Genomic DNA, 12,659 nt, shown 5'->3' with positions numbered 1-12,659 from the left:
TCTTTCTCTCTATTAAATAAAATGACTTTTTCAAATGTTTGGCTCTGAGATTTGTTAATTGTCTTTGCAAAAGCTATTCTAACGGGAAACTGTTAATGTTTTAATATGGATAGCATATCAAGATCTCCTTTGGTGTCTAATGTTATCCACGGGAGAAATACTACATTACCTTTCTTGGATACATCCTTCTTTCTACAGTAATTCATGCGGTGGAAGACTGGATGGTGTTAACTGTTATAGATATTCTTCGTGATATTGTAAGTTGATGTTTTCATCTTCCACATGATCACCACCAACTGTTTCAGCAGTCTATTGATATGCATTTAACAAATTTGCTGTCTTACCGATCAACATTTTTGACATAAATTCATTCAATTTCCTCGTTTCTCGGTGCTAGGATTACCCATGTACTCATTTTTTCTGTTGATAACCCTTCATGATGAAATTCTTCAAGAAAATTTGGACATAATACTTCTTCTTTAATTGGGAACTTAAAGTGAGGAAAACGTTAAAATGTGTAAGAGCTGAGAGCGCAGAAAGTGTGCCTGACAAAAGCATTCACAAGACTGAGGGGTGAGAGTACTATGGTCTTGTTTGAAAATGGTTGCTAGGAGGGTGTGACTTTTAAAAATATCATGGCAATATTCTTGTCTCGTGGGACTTGAAAAAATATTTTCTAAAAAGTCTCATCTTGTCTCCTAAAAAGTCTCGTTGCATCGAAAGATTTTTTTCTATAATAGAGAGATATGTTATATATTTCACTGGCCTAAGAATTTCTTGTGAACAGGTTTCTAATCATTCGTTTAGTTAATTCAAAATGTTGCTGCAAGACTTATTGCACAAACCAGAAAATTCTCCATTTCTCCAGTCCTTACACCTGCTCCCAGTAAAGCTTAGAGCTGATTTCTAAAATTATCCTTTTAACATATAAAGTCTTAAATGTCCAAGGCTCTGCTTACTTATCTGAACTTATCATTATTGTCTTGTCTTGGTATAGTTCAATATTACTTTACTTTCCCTTTTTGTATTCTTTATTTTGTATACTTTATCAGAATGCCTCAAATCCCATAGACTTAACAATGTTTATAAAGTATTGAACTTTATAACTTCTCTCCACCTTCCCTTCTACATCTATAATCTCAGGGATTCAGATATGATAAAAGACAAGTAGGAGTTAAGTTACAACTTTAAGTAATGTATTATTGATAATATTCATATAATAATAACAATAAGCAAAGTACATGTGAATGTTGGCAGCCATGCAACCTGATAAATGCTAAATGTGGAGTTTCAGGTGGCACACAGACTTGTAGTGACTTAAATGTCTCTAGTTAAGTCCTCATTTATAGTCAGCTTTCTTCAGGACAGGGCCACGGGCCTGTCTCAATATGGCTGCTGAGCTGTGCCCTTCATTGTTGTTATGCTGCTGACTTGTGCTCCTTCATGGCCATAGTGTGTGAAAGAGAGGGAAGGGTAAAGCAACCAAATTTATAGATTCTCTGTTCAAATCCTTACATCAATAGGGCATTGTGGTGACAGAATGACCTCTGATTCAAAACCAATCCCAAACAGCCAAATCGAATGGTCTACCCAAATCCCCCTGGCTATACCCATGAACTAAGAAACATTTTTGCATGTTACCCTCTTCTAGGATATTTAAGGACATACAATTCAGTAGACGTTCTGAATGAAAATACCAAAAAGTGTCTATTCACAAAAAATAAACTTAAATAATTTTTCCCAGTCTTCATGTACTCTGCACAGAGTTTTACACTCCTATGAGTTTTTACTTTCCTATGTGAAGTGTGTCTCTAAATCAGATTAAAATGACTACCCAAAAGACATCTTGTCTTCTGGCAGATCTCAGCTGCTGAAGAGGGACACCATCTTATCTTAATCTAAATCTGTCACTTGCTATGACACAACATTGCCCTTTTGTTTTGTTTAGTTTTATATTTTTATCTCAGTCGTTTGACAATGAATAATTTATATACTGTACTTTATTTTCACCTTTAGAAGCTAAATTATTGTTCAAATGTCAATCCCTTTACTCTCTCTCTCATTTGTCTGCAACAGTCTCTCCTCATCACTTTAAACATTACAAACAGGTTCACTTACCCTCTCCATTAATCTTGCCAAGCCAGGGTTAGTTAGTAGATGCACCATTGGCAGCGATGGCAGCCTGTGCGCATAGGTTTCTCTCTATCTCCCTCTGGATCAGCTTTCCCATTCTACTTTGTAAAGTTGCTCAAGCTCTCTTAGGCTGATCATATGCTTTGGTTGGTTAGTCATATATTTCTGCCATATTAGTGAAACATGATATTCCCTGACTGAACCCATGCTCTCTCTCTTTACTAATATGATTGCTCTTGTCACATGATGCTCAATTTTCCATCCATACATTTTCCAACCCGCTGAATCCAAACACAGGGTCACGGGGGTCTGCTGGAGCCAATCCCAGCCAACACAGGGCACAAGGCAGGAAACAATCCCGGGCAGGGTGCCAACCCACCGCAGATGCTCAATTTTTTGCTTAATAATTGCTTCCATTAAATTAGTCATGGTTTATGTTCAACTTACTGGCCTATAGTCACTTGGATCAGCCTGATCAGCTTCCACCCTTAGGAAGTTCTCTAGTATGCAATGCTTTTCCAAAATTATGCATTAAGAGTTTAAATGTTTAATTTGCTCACAAACGTCCTTAAACACTGCTGTCTGGCCACAGCAATTTGTTAGAGTTCAGCCTTATTGATTTAAACAGTACTCTGTACTCTACAATTTCCAAATATCTAAGTACATCCCGGGCAGTCCGGAGGTTATTGACATCTTCACACATGCAGACATCAGAAGTATGTAAGTCTACAACATTTGCTATTTCACTCTCTTTATAATTGAATTCATCCCCTACTGCTCATAATACACTTCATCACCTCCTTGTGCATTCTTTTGCTACTAAAATACTTCAAGCTGCTATAAGAGGGTCCTTCCAGATTTTCAGTACATTTTGCCAAAGAGGCTGAAGATGAAGAAAATAAATTATTAATAACCAAATGGAGCTTGAAAACCTTATTACAATAAGTGATAATAGTAAAACTGGAGTTTTAATTACAAAATTAATTAATTAATAAATTAATATGTAAACCAACATCACTTGTAAAGTTAAAAGTTACATCCTGAAGACAATGAAGATTTCATAGCAAATCTTAGATAACAAAGCATAACAAGAGAGTCTGCTTAATGCAATTCAGGATCAGAGGCTATGGTTCAGCACTGGACACAAGGCTGGAACCAACTCTGGATGGGGGTGGCAGACCTACAGATGCAGCCATAAAAAACTGTGCAGTAGTAGCTACTTGAGTTACAGTATGAGCTTAACTAGCAATTAAAGACCAGTTAGTGATATGATTGCTTTATTTAGTCTCACACTGAATGCATTTACATTAATTTAATATGGAATTTTACAACCACTAGGTCACTTGCTATGGTTATTTTGGAACACGTTTTGAAATGTATGTTCTTACTGTATTGAGTTTATACACTTTTTGGAAAGCTTGGATCACTTTCGTTTGTTATCACAGAAGGGCATCACACTCTGACACAAAGTGAAAGGGTCAAGATGGAACGGTTAATTAACCTACGATGTTTGTTTTTACATGTAGACATGGGATGGTGGCCAAGGGTGTTGAATGGGTTAAATAGTCTATCACCATCCATCCATCCATCCTCTTCTGCTTATCCGAGGTCGGGTCGCGGGGGCAGCAGCTTGAGCAGAGATGCTCAGACTTCCCTCTCCCTGGCCACTTCTTCTAGCTCTTCTGGGAGAATCCCAAGGCGTTCCCAGGCCAGCCGGGAGACATAGTCCCTCCAGCGTGACCTGGGTCTTCCCCGGGGCCTCCTCACAGTTGGACGTGCCCGGAACACCTCACCAGGGAGGCGTCCAGGAGGCATCCTGATCAGATGCCCGAGCCACCTCATCTGACTCCTCTCGATGCGGAGGAGCAGCGGCTCTACTCTGAGCCCCTCCCGGATGACTGAGCTTCTCACCCTATCTTTAAGGGAGAGCCCAGACACCCTGCGGAGGAAACTCATTTCAGCCGCTTGTATTCGCAATCTCATTCTTTCGGTCACTACCCATAGCTCATGACCATAGGTGAGGGTAGGAACATAGATCGACTGGTAAATTGAGAGCTTTGCCTTATGGCTCAGCTCCTTTTTCACCACAACAGACAGATGCAGAGCCCGCATCACTGCGGACGCCGCACCGATCCGCCTGTCGATCTCACGCTCCATTCTTCCCTCACTCGTGAACAAGACCCCGAGATACTTGAACTCCTCCACTTGGGGCAGGATCTCGCTCCCAACCCTGAGAGGGCATTCCACCCTTTTCCGGCTGAGGACCATGGTCTCGGATTTGGAGGTGCTGATTCCCATCCCAGCCACTTCACACTCAGCTGGGAACCGATCCAGAGAGAGCTGGAGATCACGGCCTGATGAAGCAAACAGGGCAACATCATCTGCAAAAAGCAGTGACCCAATCCTGAGTCCACCAACCCGGACCCCCTCAACACCCTGGCTGCGCCTAGAAATTCTGTCCATAAAAGTTATGAACAGAATTGGTGACAAAGGGCAGCCCTGGCGGAGTCCAACTCTCACTGGAAACGGGTTCGACTTACTACCGGCGATGCGGACCAAGCTCTGACACCGATCGTACAGGGACCGAACAGCTCTTATCAGGGGGTCCGGTACCCCATACTCTCGGAGCACCCCCCACAGGATTCCCCGAGGGACACGGTTGAACACCTTTTCCAAGTCCACAAAACACATGTAGGCTGGTTGGGCGAACTCCCATGCACCCTCCAGGACCCTGCTAAGGGTGTAGAGCTGGTCCACTGTTCCGCGACCAGGACGAAAACCACACTGTTCCTTCTGAATCCGAGGTTCGACTATCCGACGGACCCTCCTCTCCAGAACCCCCGAATAGACTTTTCCAGGGAGGCTGAGGAGTGTGATCCCTCTGTAGTTGGAACACACCCTCCGGTCCCCCTTCTTAAAGAGGGGGACCACCACCCCGGTCTGCCAATCCAGAGGCACTGTCCCTGATGTCCATGCGATGTTGCAGAGATGTGTCAACCAAGACAGCCCTACAACACCCAGAGCCTTGAGGAACTCCGAGCGCATCTCATCCACCCCCGGGGCCCTGCCACCAAGGAGTTTTTTGACCACCTCGGTGACCTCAGTCCCAGAGATGGGGGAGCCCACCTCTGAGTCCAGGCTCTGCTTCCTCATTGGAAGGCATGTTAGTGGGATTGAGGAGGTCTTCGAAGTACTCCCCCCACCGACCCACAACGTCCCGAGTCGAGGTCACCAGCGCACCATCCCCACCATATACAGTGTTGACGCTGCACTGCTTCCCCCTCCTGAGACGCTGGACGGTGGACCAGAATCTCCTCGAAGCCGTCCGAAAGTCGTTCTCCATGGCCTCCCCAAACTCCTCCCATGCCCGAGTTTTTGCCTCAGCACCCACCGAAGCCGCATTCCGCTTGGCCTGCCGGTACCTATCAGCTGCCTCCAGAGTCCCACAGGACAAAAGGGACCGGTAGGACTCCTTCTTCAGCTTGACGGCATCCTTCACCGCTGGTGTCCACCAACGGGTTCGGGGATTGCCGCCATGACAGGCACCGACTACCTTATGGCCACAGCTCCGGTCAGCCGCCTCAACAATAGAGGCACGGAACATGGCCCATTCGGACTCAATGTCCCCCACCCCCTTCGGGACATGGTCGAAGTTCTGCCGGAGGTGAGAGTTGAAGCTACTTCTGACAGGGGGCTCTGCCAGACGTTCCCAGCAGACCCTCACAACACGTTTGGGCCTACCACGCCTGACCGGCATCCGCCCCCACCATCGGAGCCTACTCACCACCAGGTGGTGATCAGTTGACAGCTCCGCCCCTCTCTTCACCCGAGTGTCCAAGACATGTGGCCGCAAGTCCGATGACACGACCACAAAGTCGATCATTGAACTGAGGCCTAGGGTGTCCTGGTGCCAAGTGCACATATGAACACCCCTATGCTTGAACTTGGTGTTCGTTATGGACAATCCGTGACGAGCACAGAAGTCCAATAACAAAACACCACTCGGGTTCAGATCGGGGGGGCCATTCCTCCCAATCATGCCCTTGCAGGTCTCACTGTCATTGCCCACGTGAGCATTGAAGTCTCCCAGCAGAACGAGGGAGTCCCCAGAAGGTATGCCCTCTAGCACCCCCTCCAGGGACTCCAAAAAGGGTGGGTACTCCGAACTGCTGTTCGGTGCATACGCACAAACAACAGTTAGGACCCGTCCCCCCACCCAAAGGCAGAGGGAGGCTACCTTCTCGTCCACTGGGGTAAACCCCAATGTACAGGCTCCAAGTCGGGGGGCAATAAGTATGCCCACACCCGCTCGGCGCCTCTCACCGGGGGCAACTCCAGAGTGGTAGAGAGTCCAGCCCCTCTCAAGGAGATTGGTTCCAGAGTCCAAGCTGTGCGTCGAGGTGAGCCCGACTATATCTAGCCGGAACCTCTCGACCTCGCGCACTAGCTCAGGCTCCTTCCCCTTCAGAGAGGTGACATTCCACGTCCCAAGAGCCAACTTCTGTAGCCGAGGATCGGACCGCCAAGGTTCCCGCCTTCGGCCACCACCCAACTCACACTGCACCCGACCTCCTTGGCCCCTCCCATAGGTGGTGAGCCCATGGGAAGTAGTAGAAGTAGTCTATCACCATACAGACAAATCTGGGATAAGGTTATTTAAAACTGACAACTGAGTATTTTTAGAATTATATTTTCCCATGATATAATATTTTGCATGTTGATAAAACATTTTGCTGGAAATCGTTTACATTCAAGATAGAAATGTGAAATGTAGTTCAGGGCAGCTTGGTAAACAATACTGTGGATATTGGCTTTGCAGCCAACTTAAAAACTGGGATAAGTGAGTTTGATAAATTCATCGATGGATTAAAAAAAACTAAAACAAAATAATGAACTTTTACTTAAAAATATCTATAATGTTTTCTCTCATGCTCTCCATTAATTTAAATTTGCCATAGGTTACCATTCACTGATCTCAAATTTGAGAAGCAAGAAGACAGTAGTATAGATGTGCTTTCTCTCTTGTCTTAATTCTTTTGCACTTTATTCAGTCTTGTGCTTGAGAACTAATTCTGCCTGTAAGGCAGCAATATAAAAAGTCTGACAAAGTATTCATTTTGTAACGCAGTACAATGGCAGCTTCTTGTAGACAGTGCCTGAAGATCTATTGCTTAGATTCACAAATAAATTTAGGCCTTTGCTAAGGATTCAATTATATTGTCAGTACGATTACAAGAAGAGTAAAAAGTATTTCCCTTGAGTGGCTGAGCTACCTAATAATATCAAAACCTGATGTTTGGCCAGGCTGCTATAGTAGAGTTAAACAGAAGAAGAGACACTGCAGCACTGCAACAACAACCACAACATCATTTTTATGCCCCTGATATATGCATATCAAGTGAATGTGGCACTATGATGGTAAATTATTAGGTGACAAGATTTCAAAGCTCCAAACCAGCCTGCATATACCCACACATAAATCCCATCCTCAAAATGTTTATTTGCTCTGCGCACAATGGCTTACACACAAGGCTACTTCCTTCATATGTAGATAACTCTTTGTTTTCCTTGTTTGCATTTTATACTTTTAAAGTTAGTAAGATCATTTCAGTTATGTGTTACAACTTAAAGCATCCAATACCAAGAAAAGAAAGATCAATGAGAACTTTACTGAAAGTACTGACATTTCGCAAAGCTAATTTCTCAATCATGGTCTACTGTGATGTTGAAACAAAGGTTTCAGTTTGTAATACATAAGTGAAATCAACTACTTAATGGATTACAATGCAGGTTTATAGTTTAAAAACCTGCCTCACTTCCCCCATCTTTGTGTACAAGCATCAGAAATGTTCACCATGAAAGGCACTGTGGCATAATGGATAAGACTGAGAACAGCAAGAGGCTTTCAAATATTTCATAACAGACTGAGAAATGCTAAGGCTGTGGTCCCATATGCAGCTTCATTCACTCTAACCTTTAACCCTTCAAACCCGGCACTGGAATGAGGTCCAGTTTACCTCAGCTGATTAAACTCATCTGCATCACCGCACCATTCAGATACTGCAGATACTCAACAGCAGGAATGATTTGTCTCATTTCTGGAGGGCCTCAATGTCTGTATCCAGTCAGTCAATGACCAGATAGTAGAAATGAAACTGGAAGCAGGCAGACCCTCGTACTGGTGAAAATGAGGTTTCTGAGCTTGTGGTGTGATTTACATCACTTACAATATATCTTGCTTACTTAACTCTGTATTTTTAAGAATCTGACAAGGACAATTTTGGCTCAAATTCGTTTTCTTTTTTGCAATCACAGGATATTATTTACACTGTTCAGTTAGTGTGTCGTTCATCAAACAAATCCTCAAAATCCAGAGATCCAGCTTGTAAACCCAAAATGTTACTAATGTGTCACCTATAGGTTATTTTTATTATGTTCTCCTCAGTTCTATGTATATTTTTGTGGGCAGTCTTGTTGTCTGGGGACCCTGTAATGAGTGTTTAGGGGATAGGCGGGTGAATGGATGGGTCGTCAGGCCGTCAAAAATAAAAGAAACATGCAGACCCTGTTTGCCCATACCTGCACTGTACTATAAATAGCATCTTTTAATGAAATCAGTTCAAAGCTGGTATCTGATTACTTCCACTTCCTCTATGTTATGCTTTTATCTTTTTCAAATTAATTTCTTTATAAAAAAGGGTCTGTCTGTTAACTGCTGAAAAAAATGGCTGCCACAAAGTAGGCCTGCATTAGGCTTATGGTACCAGACTAGAAGTTTGGGAAAGCTCAATCTCAACATGTCATTTACCTAAGAGACTACCTACCACCCACTACTCTGAATTTGCTCCTAAGCAGCCAAATCCACTTCAATATGTAAAGGAGAACTCAGAGAGGGGAACCTACTGAGTTTATTATGTGTAAAGAATTGAGTCTGGATGCAGATAGATTTTTAGTACAAGGGTCACTTGCCTGCCCTCACCTTCCAAAGAAGCCACGTAAAAGTGTATAAAAGGCTGAAAGAGTGTTCCAGAGTCATTGAAAACTTTATTTAAATAAATAACGCAAACAAATAAAAGAAACTATATTCAGAAAAGCCCCACAATATGTAAGTGCACAGCCCTTATTTATAGAGTACCTTTCCACAGTGAATTCCATGTAAACATTCTCTTTAAGTAAAGCAGTACACTTTGCTAACATGTTAATGTCAAGAATTAGACCACATTAAGTTTGGTGACTCACTTAAAACAACTCAACAAGTCAGGGAGAGGGACTGGACCGACACTCTTGCATTTAGCATTTTACTTCCTCAGCCGAAAGACAATGTTGCCTGTTTTATATACACATGTCAGGATCTTTATTGCTGCATCCCTGGAGAAGGTCACACCGCTAACAATCAGAACAGACAAAAACAGAGTTCTCTAGCCTGAGCAACATTCTCCTGCTCCTTCGGAACAGTTCACAAATACTCATTGTATATTTCAATAAAGATTTAAACATGTGTAGTTCTGACATTTTCATAAAATTTTATACAGGTCATTCATTCAACCAATTGCATATGCTTAGTTTTTTGCTTAACTCAGTCTCTTTAACAGTCTAACAGTAAAGGCACAACATATTCAATATCAAAGATAACCATGATCTTTAGTTTGTGAATGTAACTGTTGACTGCTATATTCAATACTTTATAAAATGTTGTTGTACATTTCCTTAAAATGCAATAAAAGTAAACCAGAAGCTTACCTTATGCTGTATAAGACATTCCCATTTTTAAAAATCCTCAAAAGTTTGTTATCTGTTGTCACATCATGAAAGTTGGCACCTTTCTCATTGGCAAAAAACAAGTCAGGTTTCCATATAGAATCCAACATAGATGGGTCTAAGTCCAAAGAATCATCAGGATATTCACTGTAGGCAAGCCGTGGGTCATTCCACTGTTGTCTCAAAAATATATTCACTCGGTAGTCCTGAAGAAATGTCAAACGGAATATAAGTTTAATATTTTTAAAAAAATGAACATTTGGTGTTAATTCATAATATTTATAAATCACATAAAACATTACATTTCACATTCTTCCACTGCTTTTATTCCCTACAAATATTTTTTCCTATACTATAGAAATAACAAATTATAAAAAATTACTAGTCACAGTATTTGATAAAATTATATATATATATATATATATATATATATATATATATATATAATATGTATATATAGCCCTGGCCAAAAGTTTTGAGAATTACACAAGTATTTTGGTTCTATGATATACTGATGGCACGGTGCTCTGTCATGTGGGAAAAGGCATTGTTCATCACCAAACTGTTCTTGGATGGTTGGAAGAAGTTGCTCTCAGAAGACGTTTTGGTACCATTCTTTATTCATGACTTTGATGTCAGCAGGTCCTTTTGTGGCAGGGCTGAAATGCAGTGGAAATGGATTTTTTGGGATTAAGTTCATTTTCATGGCAAAGGGGGAGTTTACAATTAATTACAATTCATCTGATCACTCTTCATAACTTTCTGGAGTATATGCAAATTGCCATCATAAAAACTGTGGCAGCAAACTTTCTGAAAATTTATATTTGTGTCACTCTCAAAACTTTTGACCATGACTGTATATACATATATTGTCATGCATGTGTGTATGGGAGGCAGCTTTAGATCTCTGGTGATGATCATAAAACATTGAACCAGGGATTGCAGCTGTGTTCCCTATGTGTCTGTGTCCCTCTGTGTCTCCTCACTTTGCAGAATGTAAGATTGATGGCCATTCCGCCACTGTTGTCACTTCTATTGTCTGCCCTCCTTGACCTGCCCCTTCCTGCCTGGAACTCATATAACTTTGAACTAGTTTTGATCTCTCATTTGAGAAGACACATCTATAACGTGTTGCATGTATTTTGTGATTACAACTTTTATAATTATACAGGGTCTTCTTTACAACTTGTATATATATTATATATTGTATAAATATATATATACAGGGTGAGTCAAAATTATGTTAACACTAACGGTACTGCTACTTATATACAATTTTTGTGGACAATTTATGTGCCACATATGGTACATGTGTTGAACATGATGGCGAACAGGTTGAGACATTCCCATAAATCATCTTGCACATATGAAGTATGTTTTGTGAATAAATTGTTTCTGCAATTCAAATGTTAACATAATTTGACTCACCCCGTATATATATATAAAACAGAAGAAAAGAAAACATTATATTATAGAAAAAACACAATTTTACTGAAGGATTTTTTCACATTTTGAGTTTCTATGAGGGTGACTAATGGTGTTGCCACAAAATACCATTTTACTGTACTTACTCACCGATGTATCAATTTATCGATCAGTTTCAAGTTTGTTACATAATGGCTATGTCATCATCGCTTCCCTGTTATTGACTGGGTGGGACGCACTCTTGTGCTGGATGTTCAAAGGCTGATTGGAAGATGTGTGCACACTCATTGGATGGCCTACTTTTCAGTCAGTATAAAGCAATTAGTTTCTGAACCAACTTGCAAAAGCAGCTTCAGTCTTTCCAGTTAAGGAGAATGTTAGAAAATGGCATGATTCTTTATTATAAGTGCTGTTGCACTGGTGTCCAGTAATGATAAAGAAATTAATAATTCAAGAATTTGTGGGCTAAACAAATTTTATATAATTAATTAACTTTTATATAATAGCAGTCAAAGGGGAAACACAAAATTGAGACAGCTGTCTGGGAAAACAGTTCTTGGATGCAGCTGTATGGGATTCTACTCCCATTTATAATTTACTGTATGTCTTACTTTTTGATCTTTGTGTGGAATAGACTTAAAATTATTTTGTATCTTTTTAGAACTGATGAAACAAACTACACAGTATATACACTCTGAGCCAAAAAAGCAGTGGTGCACTTTCGTTTTCCCAAAAAAAGGAAATTACTGGACAGGATGTTATTGTTTAACCATGGAGCGTTAGTAGTCCCCACAGCATAATGGCAATGCCCAGTCAGGCAAACCATTCAGTGAGTTTCACAGGGGTTGAGTTTTTAGGCAGGGAGATCAGCCTGATATGTTGTGGCATATTTCAGCAGTAGAGATGTTGCAATGGGAGTGTGTTGGTAATGAAGTTATGAAATGGGCTTTAATAAGATTAGTAAACGCTAGTGATGAGTGAAACAGGCAAGTCTGGACTGGCATAAAGTTCTCATGAAACTGACATAGAAGATAGTTTTGCAGGTGATTTTGCATTTGACAAACTCACTAAAAAAGTTTTGGTGAGTTTTAATGTTTTTTTGGAATGGAAAACTACAAATATTTCTTTCTAAAGCCCTTCCACTTGTCCTGTGTTGTTTTCCGCAGCTGTGTGATGAATGTAATCTTTAGCACACCTGTCACATTAATTCTATTTGTGCCTCTCAATCACTTCACTGTGGAGATGCAGTGCATTTTTAAAAAAAATGTGAAATGCTACACCATATTGTCAGCCTTACTCTGTTTTCTCAATATGAAAATATCACTACACAGGAAGCCAATATG

At 41.2% G+C, this 12,659-nt stretch overlaps 1 protein-coding gene across 3 annotated transcripts in view; it reads right to left on the bottom strand.

The window, feature by feature from the left end:
- Window positions 1-12,659, bottom strand: part of glra2 (glycine receptor, alpha 2) — a 225,233-nt gene that overhangs the window by 144,586 nt on the left and 67,988 nt on the right. For all 3 annotated transcript variants that reach the window (XM_028800850.2, XM_028800851.2, XM_051927231.1), the window contains one exon: window positions 9,874-10,097. In XM_028800850.2, coding sequence (XP_028656683.1) covers window positions 9,874-10,097 — 224 coding nt within the window. The remainder of the gene's footprint in view (window positions 1-9,873; window positions 10,098-12,659) is intronic.

This window comes from Erpetoichthys calabaricus, chromosome 4 (assembly GCF_900747795.2).
Source record: "Erpetoichthys calabaricus chromosome 4, fErpCal1.3, whole genome shotgun sequence".
Lineage (NCBI taxonomy): Eukaryota > Metazoa > Chordata > Cladistia > Polypteriformes > Polypteridae > Erpetoichthys > Erpetoichthys calabaricus.
This window is presented reverse-complemented; position numbering and strand designations above follow the sequence as displayed.